Source organism: Pomacea canaliculata, linkage group LG8 (assembly GCF_003073045.1).
Source record: "Pomacea canaliculata isolate SZHN2017 linkage group LG8, ASM307304v1, whole genome shotgun sequence".
NCBI lineage: Eukaryota > Metazoa > Mollusca > Gastropoda > Architaenioglossa > Ampullariidae > Pomacea > Pomacea canaliculata.
In genome coordinates this window covers 27,199,276-27,224,327 of record NC_037597.1, presented here as the reverse complement: position 1 = coordinate 27,224,327, position 25,052 = coordinate 27,199,276, and the positions used below count along the sequence as shown (strand labels likewise).

At 41.8% G+C, this 25,052-nt stretch overlaps 2 protein-coding genes across 3 annotated transcripts; one reads left to right on the top strand and one right to left on the bottom strand.

Annotated features, from left to right (window-relative positions):
• Positions 1 to 387: 387 nt before the first annotated feature.
• Positions 388 to 8,326, bottom strand: LOC112570811 (protein-L-isoaspartate(D-aspartate) O-methyltransferase-like). Of its 2 annotated transcripts, XM_025249444.1 has the most exons (7): positions 7,904 to 8,326; positions 6,822 to 6,958; positions 6,052 to 6,156; positions 4,825 to 5,037; positions 3,488 to 3,657; positions 2,913 to 2,937; positions 388 to 2,275 (listed from the first exon to the last, which is right to left on the bottom strand). In XM_025249444.1, the coding sequence occupies exons 1-6, from the start codon at positions 8,040 to 8,042 to the stop codon at positions 2,922 to 2,924; spliced, it is 780 nt and encodes a 259-aa protein (XP_025105229.1). In that variant the 5' UTR covers positions 8,043 to 8,326; the 3' UTR covers positions 388 to 2,275; positions 2,913 to 2,921. The 2 variants fall into 2 exon arrangements, with proteins under 2 accessions (XP_025105229.1, XP_025105228.1); XM_025249443.1 differs by lacking the exon at positions 2,913 to 2,937 and having other exon boundaries at positions 7,904 to 8,325.
• A 15,928-nt stretch (positions 8,327 to 24,254) lies between these two features.
• LOC112571131 (60S ribosomal protein L23-like) lies at positions 24,255 to 24,727 on the top strand. The gene is given in 5 exon segments (XM_025249944.1): positions 24,255 to 24,391; positions 24,394 to 24,452; positions 24,454 to 24,520; positions 24,523 to 24,633; positions 24,636 to 24,727. Coding segments are annotated over 5 exon segments (456 nt in total). The 5' UTR covers positions 24,255 to 24,264.
• The last annotated feature ends 325 nt before the right edge of the window (positions 24,728 to 25,052 follow it).

Below are 25,052 nucleotides of genomic sequence, written 5' to 3'. Positions count from 1 at the left end.
AAAAGCCACTGTTGCCATATTCCACAAACAAAATAATTACTCAGCAGAAAGGAGGGGTTGGAGAATATTTTGTGATTCTGTCAACAGATACTGGGTAAGTGGGGTTTGTGAAATTTGGCGATTCTGGCTTATGAATGAAGCCACTGCTTAGTCCGTTCTTGCCTTTTATGATCTTTTGTCCAAAGTCGGTTGATTCCCAATTCTGATATAGGCAAAACAATGGCTTGAAATTTGAGTTTAGCTGCAAATTGTGCTCAATTATCTGAGGATCAAGGATTTATTTCCTGCATTTCCATAAAACCATTTCTCTTCAAATATGGGCAACAGATAGACAACCATCAGGTTGCTTCTTCTTCATTAAGTTTAAAAGAACGACCTTCACAAAAGTGCCACTGAAAATGTTTATTTGTGACGGAACAAGAAACAGAAGCTTAGCACCTGTGCAAGAACACCTTGGCAGAAAATAATTATGCCAGACCTTTACAAAACATGCTAACACTCTAAAACTATTAACAAGTTTGCACAGCAAAGTGCACTCCCTTTTCGGTTATTTTACAATGCAAAATGGCAGCGAGGAAAACAATTCTCCATCAAAACTGGAAGAAATATTAGCATAGATTCTGACACACCTGGACTTCTAATCAATCTGCTGAAACATCTTGCACAGTTATATAAACCTTAGTTCAAACAGATTCAGAATGAGGAAAAACAGCTTATAACATTTCCTCCAAAGAATGCTAGAAAGAGCTAGATGGCTGCAAGGCACACTTTCAAATAAGCTGCTTCTTGCTGGGGTTGAGGGCACACTCACCATCATAGAGTGAATAAACTGGGGTTGAGGGCACACATTGTTGCGTAGTGAATAAGCTCAGCAGTGAACAAACAGCATGAGCATTTTCTGGGGACAATTTCTGGGGCTTTCTTTCTTCCAAGCCCCTTCTGATTCTTTTGCAGATTATAGGCCTTTTTATGAATGCAAAAAAGAGACAATATAAGAAAACAGATACAAGGCCAAAACTGCAGCACCTCTCTCAGAATTACCCATCTTAACCAGATCAAATCAATCTGATCAACAAAACCTTGGGATCATACAATGGAGATTATAATCTTTTATGCAGGAGTTGTGTGTGGAACATCTATATTGCGTGTTAAAAATAAAAGAGGCCATAACATTGGTAACTGCAAGAACCATCTATGTGAACAGTTTGTGGATAAATCTTCAGAACTGTCTTGCTGTAGTGATTTCTAGACTTTTGGCAAGTACCCATCTGCACTCTAAACTCATGAGCACTGGTGTGCAATTGAGACTGTAGTGTCATCAAGGAAGAGTTTGTGTCCAGACTCTACCAATCATGAGATAAATTCCTAAATTCCTCCAATGCAAGTACCTGAATACTTCAAGCAACACCTTATAAAAGGCTCTTAAGATTGAACAAGCTGCTCCAGTATAGCATTGCTAGATACACGGTCACTGATAAGCCTGCATTTTGAAAGACTCTGTAAGATATGTAAAGTATTTTGTCAAGGGAAGCAAAGCACATATATTTTGTGAGGTATCAGTCACATCCTGACTATTCAGCTGCTCTGTTCTACTTTTGCAGCTTCCGACTCAGAAAATGTACACTTGAGCTACCAGAGGCAGACCCAGAGTTGTCACCCTTAAACCTCTATAATGATACTGAAAATAGTTTATGTCAGGGTACAAAAATGTCTTATACTGTATGTTATAACTGAACATCAACTCGGAGCAAAGCCAAGAGCAACTTTCATTTAGTACTGCATGGCATAATATGCTTATACATTCTGTACATCCACATTCAGCTGTTGTCCCACCATCACCGATGTCTACCAATTCTCTGTTGTCCCCTCTTTGGCACTGCAATGGACAGGCAGCAAGACAGCACAATAAAATTACGTCTTTGACAAGCAAAAATATCAAAGCTGCAAGAGCAAGCACAAGGAAATTGTCTTACGACGTGTATTAGCAGTAGTCTTTCTTTTCCTTCTTTGCAACAATATCACTGAAAGTTCACGTGTCTTACTCATTACAAGTTCGTAGACTTGTTCACAAGTTACTTATTGTTACTCAATTCAGTCCTGGCACAACTTCTGTAGAACACTGGCACAGGGGGGGGGAATTCAGCCTGGAGATTCCTTCACTGCCCAAGAAGCTCAGAATGCTGCTATCAACAATGAAGGTATGAGAAGTGGGGAATTAATTCACACATGCTACCACTTCCTGGTGCTTTACAAGTCATCATGTGACTTCTTTCCTCTGAAAAAAGTGAGAAAGGAGGTTTTGCTTATTGAATAAAAGCAAAAACATCAGGAGTGAAATCTATCTGGAAGTTGTAAACTGTCAGATCACTAGAATGTTTCATGCAACATGTTATTAGGAATCATATTTTATTATTTGCAATTTAAAATCTGCAATGAATTACTATAAACATTGTTAAAATAATATTATTCAGTTTCAGCTGTTCTTCTCAATTCAAAGAAAAAGAAAATACTAAAAATATGAATCTAATGTAAAGAGATGTGCAAATTCTACAGTTTTCAAGTTTTAGGTAATGGTAAATGATGAGGGTTTTGTAGGTCAGAAGCAGAAAACAAAGTGACTAATACCATCAAAACATCCTCTTACAGGTTCTAAAAATTATAATCTATAAACATCAGAGCAAGAACATAAAATCTACAAAACAAAAGGGTGTTAAACATATCAAGCTTGCAGTACTAGTAAGTCCATCTCATGGTGTTAACATGAGAACTAGCAAATAGTTTCACTCCATGCCAGTTTCTTAAAAAAACAGCTTTGCAGATAAAAGATACAAGGCACAGATCAGAGACAAAATAGGTTGCCAGCATATCTCAAGACAATCACATTGGGAAAATGGGATCAGACGGAGACGTACCTCCCAAGATTATACAGGAGTGCACCTTAGGAACAGAAAAAGAGACAGGTCAGATAATTAAAAAAAAATACCTACCACATTCCAAGTGATTAAGGGATTGGCAAATATTAACCTTTACACAGCTGATTTGCATCACACCATTACTATGGTTATTTGTTTGACAAAGCAACCAAGTGAATTCTTTAGTTCCATACAATATTACTGTTTTGCTGTTTCCATGTAACGTACACATTGTAGTTAGTAAATGACATGAAAGGCGACAACAAAGGTTAAGCAGAAAGAAAAATAAGCGATGAGGAGAAAAAGCACAAGATATATTTTACCTATCTTCTGTGCTACAGATCATCTTTTGTGTCTGAATGCATATTAAATTATTCATCAGTTTAACACTATACTTCATAAAGGTGACATCACATATAAAATATAATTTAAGCATATGAGTGTACAAAAAAAAAAGATAAATGGAAAGAGTGTTTCAGAATCACATCAACAATTGGCAACAAAGCAAAGCACATTGGGATGGGCAGTGCACTTTCATCAAGCCAACATGCAAAGGGGAAAGAAGTCAGTGCCACCTGGGCCACTGCTTGTCCTTGCTGGTAAGGGGCACATAAATCACACCCATCAAGTTTTTGCGCGTGACTGTGCCATCAATAGCTTTGTCAATCTGCATGAGCTTCTGGTTTTCCCCTGTCGGCCCCACTGGGATGATGAGGCGTCCACCTGGCTTCAGCTGCTCCACCAACTGTAAGAAGATATTCTATATTGGACAACAACAGCTTTGCTAATAAATGAATTAGATATGAACAGAGATAATAATTATTAAACTGCACTAATCATGATATTATGCAGCACCAAAAATGTATAGGATATGGAAACTTTTTCAAGCCCTGTTGCTAACAGGTAAGACTGCCTTTGTACAGTGTGAAGGATACTGCCAAGCATGGTACAAACAGAAGTGTAGAACCAAACAGGAGTATGAACAGTTAATGCATAAAGCAGCTGAAAATACGATTAAAAATGGGCTCAAATTATTAAAAAATAAGCTTAAATCTTCATCTCCTCAAAATTTTGAATCTTTTTCCTTTTTCCTGGCTCCCTAGTTTGTTTGTCCATATAGGAACACTTTGAAAGTATTGTACATATTTCATCTAATTGGTGTCAAGCAGAGGGATTTGGTTTCTTTTGTGATCAGCAATTTGTCAGAAAAACTACCCGCCTTTAATCCATACTAGAAAATGAACTAGCAGAAGAATTTATTTAACTGATTTCAGGCAAACATTGTGCAATGTCTGTACGCAGAAGTAACAGGCATTTGAAATCATTTGTACCCTCTGGAGTCCAGCTGCTCAATCACAGATGAATTGTTATGTGCAGATGGGTGTATGATGCTATAGGTGTGACTTATGAACAGTTTAGAAGTAAGATTAAGTACTTTATGCTTTGCCACGATGCACCACGTGCCTTATCCTTGTCTTGTAACTAGCAATTGTTCTGGTTTTTTTCCTGCTTTCTGTAACTAAGCACACTTCCCAAGTAATAATTGCCCATTGGGATTAATAAAGTTGGTCATTTGAAATTACAATGTCTGCATACACACATAGATTTCTGCACACACAATAAAAAGTAAGCTTGTATACCCATCCTCCAACATGCTCATACATTCTCTCTCTCACACACACAACCCTACTGTATGCAACTTGCCCCTCTTCTCCTCACACACAGCAATACTACGTCTGGACAGCTTTAAGTCAATCGTTCTGTTGAAAGAATGCCTGCATGACACGTGTATTGTGCATGTGCCCTTATGTCTTGACAACTGCCATATGGGGAAAAAAGTTCCAACTCAGATGTCCCTTATAGACACCATTGCACACAACATCCTTAAAGAAGACCACAAAAATCTTCTTACAGCATCTGGCAAAATTGGAGCTGCTGCCCCCACATGTATAGCATCATAAGGAGCATCAGGTTCGTAGCCCTGGCGACCATCCCCAGCCACAAACTTCAGCTGTCCCCTCTCCAGCAGTTGGGCTGTCGCTCGGGACTTCTTGACATTGGCCATAGACTCGTTGACAAGCTCTTCAATATGCTCAACTCCCACTGCCTTCCCAGACTCTCCTACCTGTCTCAAGAAGAGCAATAAATGACACCACCTAGACATTATGCATTCTACAAAATTACTACATTAAGAAGGAACATGTGTGAAACTCAAAACTGACCAAAATCTGCTACAATGTTTTATGTTTCTGTCAAACAAGAGACACTGAACTTGGGGAACTGGGCAGGTGGATGGTAGTTACAGTGTAACTCTCCCCTCCCAAGCAAACCCCATATTAATACTGCATGGAAATGTTTAAATGTCAGTCACTTAATGACATTCAGTTCACAAGCTCCATCCCCTGTTCTAAACAATGACTAAACCATGTGCGAAAGCAAAGTACAACAAGAAAAGAATTTAACTAACATACAAGTGATACACACACACACAATGAACTGGTTCAACACAGTATTGTTTGTGCTATTGTGTGTTCCAAGCTACAGTGTTTAGTTATTATCTTCTGATCCTACGTCACTCACTTTTACCTACACATGCACATCAATTTAGCTCTGGCAGCTGTTACTGCTGCTCTCAAACAGCAAATTCTTACTATGTCTCAGTCTCTCCATGTTATGCATCCGCACTCGCGATAAGGCAAGTAGCAGGTCTGAAGCTGACAGATGTCTCTTTCCCACTCAGTCAACTACGTCCGAGAGCAGCTACTGCTTTCCCGGCAAAATGGATATGATGAAAATTATTTCTCTCACCATCCTATTAGATGTAAAAATGACCTTAGATGTTTTCTTTCAGTTCAGCTGCCAGACACAACCACTGTGACAAGTTTCCCTGTCATAATTGTAGTTTGCACCTGTCCGCTGAAGGTAAATGCCACCCCAGTGCTTCATCAAATTCCCCTGTCCTTGCTTAGCTCTCTCTGGCCATCTGTCTTACACAAGTGCTTTCTAAAAGCTTGCACACAAGACCTTTTTAATTACCTAAAGGACTTTTGGCTGTGGATGCATGGTCAATTTTAGTCTAGACTTAAAATCTGGATGATTTTTATGTTGCACTTAATGTTACCAGATGACATGGACTTACCATGAGAGCCATGCAAGCTGTCAAATATCCGCTGCCAGAACCAACGTCCAAAGCTGTGGCGCCCTCATACAGGTGATCTGCCAGGAGCTCCAATGCATGGGCATGCTTAATTATAGAAAAAGCAACAATAATTAAAAAAAAAGCAGTAGTAAAATTTTAAAAAGATAAATTAACAAAGACATAAACTAAAAAATTAGGTGTTCATAAACAATGCTCTTAGACATACACCATGCCTCCAGTACAATTGCAGGGGTTTACTTTCTCTAGTTCTATGCTTTTAAATAAATGAATCAAACTTAATTTGTTCTTGGTTTGAAAAGGCATAGGTCACACCACAGATCTGAGACTTGATGAACATAACGCTTAATAAACAGAGGACTTACCTAGTATTACTGTCTTGAAATTTCCTGGTTTTAGAACTAACTGAGGTTGTAACTAGTTCTAAAAGTTCTAGATTCTAAGGGCATAGTAATATGTGCCTGTAAAAAACAACAGCAAGTTTTGATCACCCAGATCTTTCAGATTCAACAATCATTAAAATAATAACTGTTTTTGGTTTCAAACACATCTGTTCCTCACTAAGATGCTGCAAGGGTAAAGCCAAAATGTCTAGTTTCTTAAAAAAAAAAAAAAATTGGCAGTATAGAAATCACATCTCATTAGATAACTAATAGTTTCATAGTGTCCATGAAAGAATGAAGAATGGAGTCAATCATGGTGGAAAGATTTGTTCACATTTTGGACCTCAATAGCAGTCGATGAATTCTCACCATGTGTGGCGCGCTGATGGTTACAGCATAGCCAATGCTCTGTGGAGAATCGGTGTACGCATTATATTTGCAGAAGTTGGCCCGGTCAACTATCTTCATGACCTCTGCCACCTTGGCATGCTTGATGATACCATTTTCTGTGACAGAATGCAAGAAGCAGATTACCAGTGAGTGAAATCAACAGCATACAATGATTCATGGCTACCTCTTTATCTCCCATATACATGTACCATATCAGCAGGAAAAATACTTGTTCATTTTGTAGAAAACAAAATATAGATTTAAAATAGCAGAACAATAATTTTAGCAGTTTTAAAAATATGTTTGGATCAAATGTTGCTATGAAAACATGAAACCTCTAAGAATAATCAAATATTTAAAAATGAATCTGCTTTAATTTCTTGTTAACACTAAGCAATTTGAAAAAAGGCAAAACGTTTCATTTCAAATATTAAATAAAATGAATAGTTGTGATAGCAATAATGGGTCTGTGGATTCTGAAGTACTTCAAGAACAGTAGTTCAAGTTTTATGACGATTACAAATTTTGAAGAGGAGAGAGGTATTATTCTTCTGACCTTGAATATCTAGGCAAACATGTTCAGCCATGCAATTAGAATATTATGCCTTCTGCATGTTTATTTATTTGCAGAAGGCTTGAAAAGACTTATTAGCCTTGACCATGCAATGGAACTAAAATCAACATTAGACTTAGCCTGTTGTGCCCCAATTTGCAAGTAAGATTAAAACTACCGATTTATAGTGCAAAAATGATAATTGTTTTCATGGATATATATAATCTTGCTTGTGGTCGATCAAGAAAATGATGCTAAAAATGTTTCCATCCACATTATACTTTGTGATTTTCAGTTGTGTAACTTAATGCACAGGTGTGTAACAGCAAATGCAAAGACCTGTTAATTTAGTTTTAAAATATATTGTCATAGATTTGCTTCAATTTCTATTTGACTGTCAGCATAAGAAGTAGGTAATAAAAGTTAAGGTCCAACACACCACACTTTGAACACAGATAACAACTGCAGTATTGATAACCTACAACTGACAGGAATTTGCGTTACTTACTTTGCAAGTTATCTACAAGGTTGGTGTTGCTACTCCCACTAGACCGCCAAGCCATTCCTGTACGTGTAATAAACACGAAGAAAAAAGCAATATTTTTATACAGCTTAGCAAGTCTTCCAGTGCTACTGGGTGTTAACATCAAAGAAGCAGAAACGTTTTCTTCTGGAAGCTGCAGAGGTCTGCACGAAACCGCTCGAAACGCAGTTGCTCATTTCCCCTCACATTTTCTCCACAGTGTAGTTAAGGGAACAACAAGCATCCAGCTTGGTGTTAAGTCTTCAGTTGTTGAGTTCAGGGATGTTTAAATTCAGTTGCTTATATTCTGCTACTGCTGGATGCAGACGACGTAAATCCTCAAAGACAGTAACCGCAGCAAGAACAACTGTAACCTTGACCCTAGATTAGTCAAAGATCATGACCCCGTCAAAATACGTATCGGAAGTGAAACGCATTAAACAAGTCCTACAGACTAAAGCTAATTACTGCTTATTCAGTGCTAAATAATTTTCTGTTTACTTTTAAAAATCTATTATTAGTCATTATAGAATCTGTGTACTTCTGTGTAGAAAGACCGATGCGACGTACAATAATGTTTAGAACACACACACACACAAATTCACGTGTTTTTTCTGTAGCATTTAAAAGTTTTTACAATATAATTCCAGAAAGACTTTAACCTCGTACCCTTTTTTTTTTCTTTTCAATAATTTATTTTTAATTTCTCTCTGTGAATAAAGGTGGGTTTGTAAACTGGATACCAGTCAAAGGGACAGCACCACCAAAAACGAAGAACTTTGATAGTTGGCTTTAAAGTGTTATTTCCCTTGAAACGCTTCTCGCCTTTTCTTTATCCCGTGTATGCACTACGTTCCATTATTGGAAAAAATACACCATTTTCTCTTCAAATTTTTATTTCTTAAATATGTGTAAGTCACATGAATTTCATGCACAAATTCAAAATTGTTTACCTCTGCCATAAATGAGCTAAATAGATTTATTAGGCGCATTTATAGTTATATATAGCGCCTCTTCCCAGAACCACCCTGGGACCACTTTATGTACATGCACGAGCACACAGATTTTTAGGAAGACATCAAATTCATCTTCGTTAGCACACACACACACAGCTAATAGAATCACACACATACACAGGATGGATTCAGCCGCAATACACCACCGACAGACAGCCCTATAAACAGGTGTCACATTCAGACAGAATACGATACATCTACACCCGTTGCCGTGACGACGAGTTTGCAAGCATCACTAATCTGACTATAGCCCCTGCAGACACACATCTTGTTGTGGAGACTGGAATGTGTAAGGCCGTTAGGACTGGGATACGGCACAGGGGTTCTGCGTTGGCCAAGCTGCCTGCTCGGGAGCATGTGTCCAAGTGGACCCCTCGTTCAATCATCATAAACCCTGCGCACCCTTCTGCACTTGTCTGGCCAAGCATCGTTAGTTGCCACACTGGCAGCCAGTGAGACACAGTTGTCCCCGCCGCACTAACACCCATTACAGACCGCTCTGTTTACAGTGGAACCGGCCAGATCAGTCTCAGTTTACCGACTGGAACCTTGATTTTTTTTCCTCGCTTTTTGTCACATTAGGATGTTAGGTTTTGCTACGCAGGAACAGAGTCCCCACTCATCCGTCTCCCTTCCCCCAAAATGGCCTGGATGAAATTCAAAAGTGTCTCATGGTCCTTTGCCACGAAGGGCATAACTTAAAATCAACGACTGTTGAAACGACCAGTAATCTTCTCAGGCAAAGTTTGGGTTTGGCAAAGAATAGGAGCCAGCAACTTACTTTCCCAGCAAATCGCTTCCCATTTTGCCCGCGCTATTGATCTACAAAAGCGAGTTCGTGTCTGAGTAATATAGTTCCTCCCTCAGAGATTAGGTTTTATCTGACTGCTTCTCTCAGATTCGGCGAAAGCCAACGCTTATAAATAACCTACTACAGGTCCGCATGCAGCAGCATATTTATTTATTTATTTTTGCCAGACGATTGCTGGCTTATCGTGATACTGCTATACCTAGGAACTTTTTATATTTTTCTTGTGATTTTTGATGGGAAGGGAGGTGATTAATAGGGCCCTGCAAACGCTCTTCTATTGGAGTAGAGCTGAAATAACGGTATGTCATAAAGTCAAAACCAGTTAAAATTTTCAATTGAAATCCTTTACTCCCGTTACATGTTTGCTTAAGGCTATGAACAGAGACTGCTGGGATTGGTAAACAATTTTTGAAGAGAGAGAGATGTAAGAGTAAGAGTAAGTAACTGGATTTATGTAGGTTCTCTAAATATTTTTGGAAAAATGTTGCCCATCCCCCAAACCCAGAAAAAGCCACAACAGACGACATGGGTTATCACTCGTGAACCCTCCTGCGCCATACTATATTTTGGATGCAGTGATGACACAGATAAAGTCCCGGCTTTTCTGTAACCCAGCCTGTAATGATAAAAGTTTATCGCCAATGTCAACGTGAAGGCTGTAGTTTTAGATTAATTCTCATTCCTAAAAGCTCGTTTCCATAGCAAGCGCACAGTTGGACATTTTGCTGTCGCTTTGCTGCAAAGCCTGTCACCAAGGAGACACGTGAACGGAACCACCGGCTCCTCCAGCTCACGGTTGTTGAGTTGTGAGTCACTGTGTTGTTAAATTTTGAATTACAGTGTTGATAGGTTTTGATTACAATAATTTGGGTTTGTATTTCTGCATTGTGGGTGTGTCGTAGTATTGTTTGGTATGCATTACAGTAATGTTATCTTAAATCTTCCAAGAGGACCAAGATAAGGGGCTTTTGTTACTTGTTTTAGTTTCTCTGGGTTCCATGCCTTCCAAGACTTTTGGCCTCTCTCATGACAGGATTTGTTGAATTCCATGCTTGCTTCAGTAGTTTAATATTTTCTTTGAAAGTCAAAAGCCATTGGTACACTGTCCCCATTGTGGTGAGTCATCTCGCTCTTGTGTTTGTAAAGCATGCATATTGACTATCTTCCTACCCTGTTGTATTGATAAACTTTTTCAGGTTGCTATGAGCTACTTGATAATAAAGCACCTAAAACCCGTTTAACACCCCTACTACCCCCTTATATGTGTGTATTGAACATTTGAGGAAAAAAAAATTAACTGATCTTTTTATCTCTGCTAAATCTTTCTAGGAAGCAAGTGCTTTGCAAAGTAAACTTCTTCATCAGCAAGAGTCCAAAAATAATTTTACCTCCATAAACATAAACATTGTAAAATGTCAAAGTAGGGAGACGAAAGGAAGTCACGTGACTAACTTGCGGGCAGGTAAAAACAGCGTTCAAGGCACGGTTACCTTGGTTGCACGCGCCACAAACTACAAGGCAATTGCGCATGTGATTGATTAATGGTATTTGGTTGTTTTTTAAGAAAACCAATCAGAAATCACGGGCGTCAGTCTTCAGTAGGTGTTGCAAATAGTGGAGTTGCTGGAAACGCTTAGTCATAATCTCAGAGCGAGGCTCGTTAAAGGAAGTGACGCGAGGTGAAGTGTGAAGAAAGCTGGAGTCGAGGAAACGAAGTGTAGTTGACAATCATCGTGCAAAGCTTGCAACAAGCTTGGACAGTACGCTACGTTCAACGTCGACGACCCGACCCCAGACCCCATGCGAGGGCGTGCATGAAGTGAAGCTTGTTGCTGGTTTGCAGGCATTAAACTCTATGGAGCTTAGACTCTTACCCCCTCCCCATTCCCCCTACCTACCAAAAACATTTTAAAATGGAGAAATGGGTAGGGGGGAGGCAGGGTAGAAGTCATCACTGAGATTAGCTTAAAAGCGTTTCAGACATGTTTGAAAGGGTCCTCACATGGTTTACGCAAACGATGTTGTAAGCGCCCACGCATCCTGGTTGCGCGTGTTTCGGCGGTGCAGCGGCACTCAGGCTTGGCGGACGAACAGATGCGAACAGTTTGGCGGCCAGGTAAGGCCAGGTAATGACGCGTAACTGGCTCCCTCACGTCCGCTCACCGGGTGCGCACCTGGTGCAGGTATGCCGGCGGCCGCAGGTAATGAAATGATGTTGTTAAAAGCATCAATAAAACGGGGAAAGGAAAACGAAACGCAGGGGTAGCGGAGGGACCGATGTAGGGCTGGGTAGGGGCGTTCAAGCTGCATTTGTCACAGCGGGCCCGCCAGCCATCCAGCCTGCCAGTTTACCTGTCTAGGATGTGCAGCAGTCACTTTCTGGGGTGGTAAACATCATTCTCACTGCTTTAAAGAACTTGAAGACAGGTGGCAAGGTTATTTACCCAAACTTCCTTTTCAGACCCGCGTCACGTGATCCAACAAGTCAGCGCGGGACAAATGACTTCCGTTTTTGTTAAAGTGTGTGTCGTAGCTAATCTGGCCAACGTTGATCGATTTGTGTCTATGAATACAAACATGTTTTTTTCCAAAAAGTTTATTTCCTTGAAATTTCTATTAAAAAGAAATTTGAAAAAACTCTTAACTTTTTAAATAAATAACTATTGGCTATTGTACATCCCCACTATACCAACATACAGCCAAAGTAATTGTCCATCTTGGGACTTCTAACATTGAGATAGACATTTATCAGTCTTGAATATTCGTGGCTGCATTTGTGGGTAGATGGATGCACACAGCCTGGTCATTGTTGCGGGGTGGCGCTTAGCAATTCAAGCGAGCAAAGAACACAGAGACAAGTGCTAAAGTGATGTGGGCTTCAACCTCGAACCATTCAGTTCTCTCTGCATGATGTCTGTTCACATGTCTGGCTGTTAGGATAAAGGGGGCTGTTTCACCAGGTACTTCTGTATCCCCCATTTCTTCACTATACCCTTTCTCCTAGAATGCAAAATCACCAGTAGGTGGTAGCACTTTGCTGTCAAATAAATAAACCCTGGCCAGCAATTTGTAGAACCCTGCTGTCGAGTGCTGGAATCGTCTGGACCAGGGTGCTGGCCAAGCCGTGCATGGATGAACGCAAGAAGAAACAACTCAGAAATTACGGTTTTGAGGAAGGTGGCCGTCAATTACCGATCTCTCCATGCAGTCTCTTTCACAGATATTTTCATCTCATTGTCATCATTTTACCCTGGGAATGGACGTGTCGGAGACGTGCACTCGTGAACGGAGGGAGGAAAACAGGAGGGCATATCGTGACAAAACACTGGAGGCAGAGCTGACGATCCTCTTTCAGGTCAGCCTCAGTGTGGGCAAGGATGGCACGCAGGTTGGCCGCATGTACTCGACTCCAGTCCTCGCGACCTTCCTCAGCCAGCACCGCCAGCGGTTGTTTGATAATGAGACAGATCGAAGATGCTGTTCCCAGCCTCAGTCTTCCAGACATCTGGCTCGTTTTCTGACCCGCTGTGTTTCAGGCGCATTTTCATTATGCGACTAAGATTGGTTTTCCGGAAAACATGCAAGACAAAAATGGGTTGTTGTCTGGGAGGATCGAATGATTTTTGAAAGGGCAGGATTGAGGTACTGTTGCAGATGCCGACAAGACTGGGGCGACCGTATTGCTGGCATCAACCAGGCTGAAGTGCTGATGTTGCTGATGCTATCAGAACAAGGTGCTGTTGTCCTGATACACTCATCGCTGGTATCTTTCCTTTCTATTCTCTATTATTTCATTCTGGCCTTTGGTACCTCGGGTTCATTTCAGTCGCAAACTCTTGCTCTCCTACTGTCCATTTTAATCCATCGCTTTATCACTGATAATATCTGAGAAAGTAGAACATAAATAATAAACATCATCGATAAACATGCTTCTGAGCAAAGTACAAAACTATCATATGACAAACCCATCATCGACACGGTTAATCAGTGATATTTTATGTGGATTTGCCTTCAATTTACAATCGCCACCAGCCACATCATCATACACATTCCCATTCTCTAGCTATAAAATCTGTCCCGATGTATATGTTGGAACATGTTTGTGGCCAATCGAGGAAGATATGCTAAAATGTTTTTTAAGAGGAAGGGAGGGAAAGCACCGCACATTATTGTGACATAAATAAGATATCTTTGGGTGACACCATACAATAAAGCAAACATGATTAGAGTCTTAGTATGGCATCAAAAGGGAGAGCGCACACAAAAGCGAAATGTTAATGGTTTGGACACTCTTAACTGAGAAGTAAGTAGACAATAAATATACAGCTGTTGACAAGACTGATGGATACTACATAATGTTTAGAGCAGAAGAAATGGAGTGACAAAAAGTAAACTTCGAACGACATAAAATTCTGAGAAAAAACAAAAAACCGCACCTGAGGCAAGCCAAGGCAAGGTGTTGCACCGGGCAATACTGTAATTATGAAACGAATCTCAGCCCCTGAAGTTGCTGCTCTAGCCCTGTGGCTGTAATTGTATATAAGTCAGTGGCAAAGATGCTCTGGGATAAATTATCATTCACAATATCCTCTGACCCCGTCTCCTAGCAAGGGAGACAAGTGCTTATCCTCGATTGCCCCACATTGTCCCGAGGCAAAGACTTACCCTGGCTTCATAACAAAGCCCCTGGGGTAGGGGTGAGGGACTGCCTCTGCAGTTGTTAGCCAATAGAACTCCCTTCGTTATCTTCAATCCACAGGAATGTGCGAAAATGGCAACACCCAGTATTTACCAGCGTTCCATGACTGATCTGGATATGTACAGCAAGAAAGTTAAAATATAAACTTTGCCACAGAAAAATTCGCCAGAAGGAAAACCGTTGGTTGGCCCCGTGGGTCTGATCCCTGTCGATGGAACAGACTGTGAAGAGGTTTTGCTTGTTCTTGGACTGAAAATCTCGCGGTCATCGAGTCGTTGGTGAGTGGAGGAATAGGAAGAGAGGGTGTGTAAAGAAAAGAAAACTCGAGCTCGTGTGCAGAACAGTGTGTATGTGTGCGTGCACGCGTGTTTGTATGTATGCTTGTGCGCATGTGCACTTGCGCGCGGTGTTCTGGAGAGATAGCGAAAGGGACAGGGGCAGTCTTGATATAATTAATAACAGCCCCACAGATTAGGGGTGCGTTTTATTATGTCCCTTTATGCCTCTCCTCCCGCACCAGGCGCCACCAAGCGGTGAAATTCGCTTTCCCTGCTATCAACGCGATTTTTCGTTTTTCTTCTCTTTCTCGTTGATCATCGAGAATAACACCCAGGAGATAAAGTGAAGTTTAGTCATGATGTGATTGATGCTGTGCTGTGGCGACCCATTTGTCCGAACCCGGTGACCCACAGGCTGGGAAACCTCCTCCTCCCTGGGTCGTGATGATGGCTGGCTTGACAGAGTTATGCACCACGTGACGTACATCAAGTCTGGCAACAAAATGGCGAAGGTGTTTTGCTATGAGTCAGTTTTCTCGTCCGTTCTGACATGCTTCTGTCTGTTTTGATGCAACGTCCAAAGCTTTATATTCTCATAAAACGAGGGAATGGAGACAAAGCTTCTGCGCCTATGAGAAATTGATGATGTGTTGAGGAACAAATTGCAGCGGGAGGCAAAAGAAACGGCGGGACGTCCCTGCATGGAGTTGCCCAACAAAAACCTCCAACCATAAAGCCATCAAAGCTTTTATGATTAACTTGCAAGCTCCTGTACTGAGAGGAGTTGCTGGTATTGACGAAGAAACCCCACGACACTTGAGAGGAGAGAGAGAAAGAAAGAACGACTTTATTTTCCTGAACATTTCAGCCTTTAGATACAGACGAAGCCAGTAAGTTGTTTACGATTTATACCATCATAAGTATTTACAGTCACTGGATGAGAAACAAAAACAAAACCCGACATGAGGTTCTTTTATTAATCATGGACAATTCTTCAACTCTTGAATTGTCACACTTGGGTGCATGGAAACATCAGCGAGTGTTTGGACACACTCTGTCTGGCACTAAGGCGAAACAATCGTCGCTCTTTTGTCTTAGAGGGAGGGTGAAGATAAGTGAAGTGCGATGAATCAGTATAGACGGCAGGGTGTCATTAGGTTCCTTACATTTTTCAAGTCCACCGCAGCGAGTGCAGGGAGCTAATGGCAAATAATTTGGTGAATGTGGACAGAAAAGCTAAGGGCAGATAATCTGAAGGGCCCCAAAGTGAACGTGGACAAAACAGCTAAGGGAAGATAATCTGACAGGCAACAAAGCAAATTTGACTGGAATAGTGAAGGGCATATTATTTGAGGAGTATCAGTGTGAACGGGGACAGTTAGGGGCTGTAATCTCTCCTCCTTACTTTCTCTTGTCTATGCTTGCTCGTGTGTTTGAGAGAGAGAAGAAAGAAAAAAGAAAAAGGAGATTAAGCTTAATATGAAAAATGGATAGAAAACGGGGAGTTTTAAAAATAATTTTAAGGAATTCAATCCACTGTTTGAATACCTATGATGTAGTACTTGTCGTGTTTATCTCTTCGTGTAATGGTGGTTATGACAGACATGAGCCAAACTGTCCACATAATTTCTTTTAATTTCTTTTTTAATCACGGAAAAATGTTGACTTGATCGGATCGGTGTTAACGGTGCAATCACCTCTCCTCCCCCACATTCACATACAATACACGGAACCTCTCGGCTTGGAGGGAGGATAAATAACCTGGAAGTAATTAAATATCAGCGAGGCAATTAATCTCCTCCAGTCCACATGCTTGAAGCAAGGTTTCTGCAAGCGTTCCGAGTCATTTCCCGACTTTATTTGGACCGGGCAGTTCCCTCGAGCCCACGGCTGAATGGGTCGCTGCCTTTTAATTGACGAACTGGTCACTGGAGATGAGTAATCCCCGGATGAAGGGCCTCTGACCCCAAGAGATCTCGCCATCAGCTGCAGACGACCACTTGCTTGCCGGGGATGCAACAGACTCACAATGAGAACGAGCTTCATTTTCAAACTCCATCTCCTTTTCAGTTAGGATGAGGGTAGGGGGCGCCAGTTATCGCTCCCTTTACCGTCTTTCAAATCCCCCTGCCCCTCCAGCTTCCCGGGACTCTGGGCCTCGATGTGGAGGATACTCCTTCATTGCCTGTCTAGTGGCGACTGAGTCACCAGGTTTTTCGTGACTTCTCCATGATTTGTAATCAAACGGAGGCTAACTGTTTCGGAGGTCTGACACCCGAGCGGCAATTGCAATCCCCCCTTGGGCTGTATTATGGCAGGAGGGATCGAGCTCCCAAACCTTCTTGCTTTTTCTGGTCTAGGCGCAAGGGGACATAATGAGCAAAGCGAACGTGACAATTGTCGACCCCTCGACCCATTCCACGTCGTTATCATGTGTTGTTGTTGTTGTTGTGAATGAACTCGATATCAAAAGGCCAGGGACAGATTGCAAAAAAATTGAAAGGTCGCTCGACCGTGACCTTTAAATGAGGATAGAAATGGATGAATTGCATGCACACACCAAGAAATGTTCCTCCTGCACGAAGACCGAGCGCTCAGACGAGGATGGGTCTGAGCGAGTTCTCGGATTCCGGAGTTGTCATTCCCTTGACAAGACGTGGCTCCTGAGGCTCACGACTTTTCAGAAACACCACAACCTGCAGCAGCAACCACCACAGGTGTCCTTTCGCAGGGGCAACAGTTGAAGGGAGACAACAACACTTGCTTGTCTCCTCCTGTCTTTCATTCGCTCTGGCTTGCGGCCGCTCCCCGACCCCCCTCTCTAGTCCCCTCGGTGCAATGCAGACTCACCTTGGGTGCCGACCAGCAACTGCAGGTGGAACGCCGGGTTCACCATCGTGACCTTTAACCTTAATTGCTTGCTAAGTCTGCCTGCTGACCTGCCATTGATCAGCCGCCGCAAGGCATCGCTGGCACTGGCACAGCTGCGGCCAGAAAAATTCCGATGGAGACGAAAAGCAAGCTGAAACCAAAAGCGGAAGATGCGATGCAGCCCGTCCCAGATACTGGAACATCTCGCACAACTCCAAGTCCTGAGATTTTAGGAGAAGACCAGTCAGGACCACTTGACCGGGAGGTCGAAATGTCAGAGGTTAGAGGAGGGTGGGTGAGTATGTAGGCGCGGGTAGGTCCCAACATCTCGTGAAGTCTCCACATCCTTGGCGTGATTTCCTCGGGAATCTGTTGGCGAGTTATCTTGTAGTGATAGAAGACGATGTCTGGCAGGCTAGGTGGATAATGACGATGGGAGCGATGAATGGTTTGGAGGAGAAATTCGACTGGTATTCGGTCAGGACGGTTCCATATGCATGACCATGGGAGACAAGCTTGGAATGACTGAGTGACTGAGTGATTTATTATTTTATCTTCAAGGTTCAGCAAGGGTGTGAGCATCTGTCAAAGTAACTACACAACATTGTAAAACTACTGTAAACAATCCAGTTATAAACAAGATCAGTTATACTCCACCGGTGAGCATTGGATGAATGAATGTAAACAAAGAGGCGAAAAGGGTCGGAGTGAAGAAGAAACATCGATGTAGACTGTTCACTGTTGCGGTGATTTCATCAAAAACATTTTCACAAAACCCCTTCAGCCCCAAATGTCGTCTGCTTCACTACAGCACCCTTCCTTCCTTTGTCACCTGATTTTTGCCGAGTGTATTCAATACTTTTTAATGCAACAATTTAGATAGAAATCATTTTTTTTCAAGCCAGATTCCTGTCGTTTATTACTAGCGAGGTCAGGAGAGTAAGAGGTCAAAGGTGGCTGAAAGGCCGCCACAAAGAGCACTTCCTTTTTCGGAACGTTCTTTACTTTCTACATCCGGGTGTTCACGTGCACCCTCAGAGGCTGGCAAGCATCAACTGGCTCTTTTCTTCGCAAACAGAAGAGACATCGATTCCAGTTTTTTCCCATTCGCAGAGCATTTATTCAGTCACGCCATTTTTGTTATTTTCTTCTCTTTTTTCCTTCCTTTTTGAAATCGAAGCAAGAAGTGACTGCGCTTGGAGGAGAACGCAAATACGTCACGTGACTGAAGAGCTTGACTGGAGTAATGGACGGGACTGGTGGTGACAGTGCTGGTTGATGTTAATGTGTGGTGATGAGAGGTAGAGAGACGATAGTTAATGTGTGATGAGAGGTAGAGAGACGATAAGTTAATGTGTGATGAGAAGCAGAGAGACGATAGTTAATGTGTGATGAACACTGCATGTTCTTGTTACAGAAACTGAGACTTGGGTATCACATTATCACAGGTGCGGCGGACAATGATAAAGGAAGGAGAGAAAGACAAAGAAATACCGGGAGAAAAAAAGAAAAGTGTCAGCAAATGGAGGAGATAATCCTAGCAGTGCCAGTTCTCTCAGTCCCCACTCAGCCACGAGCAATTTGGACTGTGCTTGCAGATGCAAATGATAAGCGACGAGACGAGAGAGAACACCGGGGTAGCTTAGAGCGACCTCTCTCTACAGTGTCTGTGCAAGGATTGAGAGAGAGAAAGAGAGAGAAAGAGAGAAAAAGAGAGAAAAACTCTCCAACAGGATCTTGCATAATCCCTGACCACACATAAATTGCTGTTAAAAAAGCCATTCACAAGCCTGGCCTCCCCCGGTCCCCTGGCGGCAGACATACACACGCGCTATCACGTGACGTCAGTGTCAGACATTTTTCCTCCTCCTTCGTGCGAGAGTATTTATTGGCTGTCATGTCCGCGCCGCCCAAGATCAAATCCCCGTTCGTCACAAACACAAGAATACCAACAGTGAAACAGCAAATTGTTTTTGCATTGCGGCTCTCCTTTATGGTTGTTTGTGATTATTCTAGGCGGCTAGATTGTTGGTTTGTTTGTTGATTGTTTTTTTGGCCATTACACAAGTTTCAGCGGCGGATTGCCGGTAATCCCAGGTTTGTTTTGGAAAGGCCGTCAGCTGCCATCTCAAATGTCACAGTTTTTTTCAAGACAACCATTGGGATTCTCATTGGGAACTGGAGGCTTAGAGAAGTAGACGAGATGGTGTCAAGCGACAGAGAACTGCAGCATCAACAAAGATAATGCAACACAAACCCAGAAAAACGAGGATAGATGAGAAGGTTGAAGTGCACGACAGATGATAACAGTAGACAAAGTTGTCTGTGCTGATCAATTACTTACTTGACATCTTAAATACGAATGTAATATCTGTCCTTTTTAGTATTTGTCTCTGTCTTTTTCTTCTTTTTTTCATTCATGTATAAACTATTATTATTATTATTATTATTATTATTATTATTATTATTATTATTATTATTATTATTATTATTAACGTTTGATTTATCTATCGCATACTAATTCTCATAAAGGAGGCACGACCGAGACAAAAACAAGATATGGAAGGATAAACAACAGTTCTGATAGCTAATAAAAGACAAATATAGACGAAGTAAACAGGAATCGAGTGACAAGAATGAAGAATATGGAGAGGAAGACGAGTAGGAAAGTAGCAAGTAGACAAAACGAATGGATGGGGAGGGTTTGACTAGCAGTGTGTAGACTGTTGTTAGGAAGAAAGGTGTTTTCAGTCCACACTTACAGGATCCGATGGCAGGTAGATGGCGGGTACAGAAGGGGAGAGAGCTCCGTTGTTTTTGCTGCACAGTAACTGACATGTTGTTGTTGTTGTTGTTGTTGTTGTTGTTGTTTGGGTGACAGGAGTAGTCAGGAGACGGTCGTCAGGTGGAAGAGTGTGGATGTCTGACTGAGATGTACAGAACACCGAAATCTTACTGAGAAGGCTTCGTAACAATTCTTCTTCCCTCTGCCCTTCAGTCCATCCCTCATCATCCAGGCAGGTTGCTCAACAATACTCTCCACCCAAGGGCACAGTACTTCTGTTCTCTGACCATCAGTGACTTATCTCCCTTCTGTTCCCTCCTGCTGCAGCCTCAGGTGTTGCGACATCTTGCTGCACCTGGCACTCTGCTGCTGAAGCCCCTGGAGCATCGCTTTTTTTTAAACCGGAGCTACAAGAGAGGTGGAGGAAGGGGAGAGAAATGAAAGAATCATGGATGAGAATGAGTGAATGGCCTGAGCAAGAGATGTTGTGAGATGCACAGACAGAAGAAACTGGCGGAGGAAGTGTAGACATTTTTTGAGGAGAGGATCACACGGATCACGTTTCTCCAAATTTCTAAAAGTTCTGTCATGTCAGAGCTATTTCTGGTCATGGCTTCTCGTTCTTTTTTTCCCTCCTTCCGTGCTGTGAAACATTGGAATTTCGCCGTTAGTGTGTTCAGCATCTTCTCTATACTTTCGTAAGTGAGACCTTTCTTTTTTTTTTTTTTTTTTTTTTTGGTTCAGACAAATTTTTTTGAGACCTGAAAGGATTAGGCGAATAAAAGGGTTGTTTTTCTAATAGGGTTTTATACTTCTATTTTTTCGGTCTTCTGAAAGTTTGATGCTTATCTATCTACGCTTATTTTTTGAGCTCTTCCAAATGTTTGATTCTCTTGTTTCTAAATTACTATCGGACTCTCTTGGGAGGAAAGGAGGATAAACAAAAGCAGGCGAGCAAAGACATGATCAGATTCCAGAAGACAGAACTCACGGTAGAAGGTCTGGCTAAACAAGCGACTTATCTGTCGTCTGCTAATGAGAGTGGAATGGATGAGCCAGACATCCTGTCTTCCTTCTTGTGTTTCTCTCCTTCCTGCCGTCTGTCCAGTGGAGGAAACACTTCACAGGAAGAAGAAGAAGCAGAGAGGAAGGAAAATAAAAATTAAATAACTGTCTGACAATCTAGGAGGGGGAGGAAGTGAAAGATGCCACAATGGGAGGTAGATGAGTGAGTTGCACGTCAAACGGTCGAATACTGTCACGTGACTGAACTATTTAGATGGTGACCTCTCGTCATTCCTTATGCATCTTTAAGCGCTCGACTAACACTAACACTAACAAACACTAACAAACACTAACACTAACACTAGCACTAACTTGAGAGAACACGTGTGGCAGTCACTCAAACAGGGGCTAGTCTGAAGGGTTGGTTGGTTCTTCGACAGAAAAAATGTAAAGATGAGTTTTGTGAGGATTAAAATGTCTTCGACAGTAGTTAATTTATGTTTACTTACGACTACTTTCGTTGGAGGAGTGAATAGTATTCAGCCGACTGTTGCGATCAGCGCCTGTGATGAGGCCATGAAGGGACTAACACTGGGTCCAGCCACTGGTGGATGTTGCTGCAAGTGAACAGCCATCATGCTTCCATCTATTCCCAGCCTGTCTTTTCGTTTCTCACAACAATGACAGAGAAATAAAAATAGAGGACAGATTTCTTGAACGCTGAAGAAAAGTGAGGAAAGTGCAAAGTTCATTCTGGTTTTAATTAGCTTCTATCCAAAAACAAACAACAAACATCGCAAGAGCTAAACTGAAATATTCGTATGGGGCAAATTAAAAGGCATAAAAATAAAACGAACTTTTTTAGCCGGTCAAATTTTGCCGAAAGCAACAGGAAGACTGAAGGAGGAAAAACGACTTTACACAAGCTTCGCTTAATGATCTGAACTCTTGTGTAGAGGAAGTTAATGTCTCCTGGGCGTTTTTACCAGTGCGCATGTCAGGCCTGGCTTCACCCAGTCCCAGTTGACGCTCCTGCGGCTGTGGGCTAAAAATAGATGTGGGGACATAATTCGCGGCTTCGTGTCTGACAAGGTCGACTACTCCTCCTGGCTAACATGAAGCAGCATGAAGAGCTTAGTGCAGTGAGACTACAGGAGAGATGGAGTGACTACAAGATGCTCTGACCGTGTACCATCCTCTGTCCAGTTTAATGTCCTGCGCTGGGGACAGGAAGGACAGATTGCCTAAAGGGCAACGACAAACATTGAATACAAACTCTTCCTTTCTGCACTGCCCCAGTTATTTATTGTCTCTGTTACACTTGGATGAATCCGGACACTCTTGCAGAAAGGTGGCAAACACACGCTTGAAGCAGCCATTGTCCAGAATTCAAATCCCGCCCCCTCTTTGTGAGTGACACCTGTTCGCAGACCTGGGTCTCGGTGTATGTGTGTGTAGTCCATCTTCCATCCTATAATCATCTTTCTCCCAAGTTTCTTTTTCATCAGCAAAAGATACACGATTTGTCTTTACACCATCCCTGCTGGGATTTTATTGTCCATGAACATATCAGCTGATGTAGCAAAGAAGAGACATTCTGATTTACAAGGTACAGAGCTGCTTATAAGTACAAGCGACTAACACACACACGCATCAAGGAGTGGAATAACATCCTCAGTGAATTGCTAGTGTGGACGTCTGCAGCAAAGACTGGACTTAATTTCAATTCCAAGATTTCCAAACAATTTGAGAGGAGGATCGTAGTTAGCAGCAAGGATTTCGTTCAATTTGGACGGAAATAAAACTAAATTTTTCTTTCAGACGACCAGATTACCTCTTGACGATCGGTTTCATGCAACCTAATGAGACCGTCTGACATTAGTCCGAGCTTTACATCAAGAAAGGACAATTTTCAATTGTCTTTGAGGCAAACATCCAGAAATCAGACTGTCTAGACTGAATTTTTATTTCATTTAGGGATCGTGTTATCCAGACAGCGCAAGTACTCTGGGTATTGGGTGACACTAACATCAGGGGTCTGCAAGATACCCACTGCCCGAAATATCTGGAGACCGCTCGACCTGTTGCACCGAAAAAACACATCTCAGCTACAGAGTGGAAGGAAAGAAGAAAGAATAAGAAAGAGTGTAACTGGAAACCTCGCTACCCGGTATAATCAGTCTCCCTCATCCGATATACTACAATCTAACATCTTACTTCTTCTTCAATCTGACATCTTATTTTAAGGTGAAGTCCTCCCTTGTGCTCACCTCTCAAGTCTCCTCAACACTCGTGTACATCTTAGTTTCTGTGATGTTTGCAAGTGAAAAGAGAACGAACCACTGTATCATCCACTTTTATCTACCGTGCATTGACTTATGGGATATGTGCTTACCAACCAGTCGATGAGTTTCTATTGTCCGCATTTAAATGGTTAGAACCCCACCCATGCAAATCAGAGAAAAAGAGACAAATATCTTGAGACAAGGAATTTTCTGCTATTTTTTTTAATGTAAATTGCAAAGTAAAGCTCTTTCTGCACAACGATGGTGCTAAAAGGTATTTAAACAGAAATCCAGATTTATGGGTCCAGACAAATGGTCCAAGTTCTGTTGTATGTTAACTGCAAGAAAAATCTGGCCATTTCCTTCCATTGCCAGCCCATCTCTTCCTTATTCTCATTTTTCCCAAAGAAAGCTTCTCAGCACCGGATCCTTGTCCTAGAAATGTCCAGAACACTGAAAGGACAAGGAGATATGTTTACAACCCGTGTTGAGATTTTTAAAACTGTTTTCTTCTGATGGCGAGTGTAACGAGTGTGTAACTGAGGTCGTGGTTTCGTGGTGTCGATGTTGAGACAAAGCCGAGCTGTAGACCCATCATGTCTAAACAAGGACGAGGAGGTTCTTCAGGTGGAAAATTCAGCATTGCCATCGGTCTGGCCGTGGGAGTGGTCATCAAATGTGCCGACAACACAGGTGCTACAAGTCTGTACATCATTGTTGTGAACATCAAAGGCGACTGAATTGTCTGCCTGCTGCTGATGCTGGTGAATATTTGTTGCTACAGTGAAATGAAGAAAGAAAAACCAGAACTGAGGAAAACAGTTATGCCAGCAGTGATCATACGGCACACAAAAGAATACGAAGAAAAGATGGAGGAGGGCTTATCTTTGAAGAAAATGCTGCTGTTCTAGTGAACCCCAAGAGTGAAATGAAAGGATCATCCCCTACAGGGCCAGTATCACAAGGTGAGCCTACTTGTGGCCACATATTTCATCAAATACATCCAACATTGCAAAGGACAATAAACATGTTAATGTTGAGACAAACCAAGGCTCGTGATGTCGGGTGTAGTGTAAGTCCCTGAGCTTTTGAAACTATTTTACTCCGATAGCTAATAATATGGAATGTGTTCAAGGACATAGTGTTTCAGAAGAAAACATTTTCATTTCTTTTTGTCTTTCACAGAGTATATCCTGTCTTGGACAGGGTAGTTGACCTGAAGTAAATATCAGAGGTGAAAACGTGAAAACTGTCTTTATTTCTTAGTCCTTCCCTTGAAGGTGTTTTACATCCCCAGTTTGTTAAAAATACCAACCAGGGGCAGACAACAAACTAGCTAATAACCAACTATTTACTTTATTTAAATGTATCTTCTTTTTCTTCC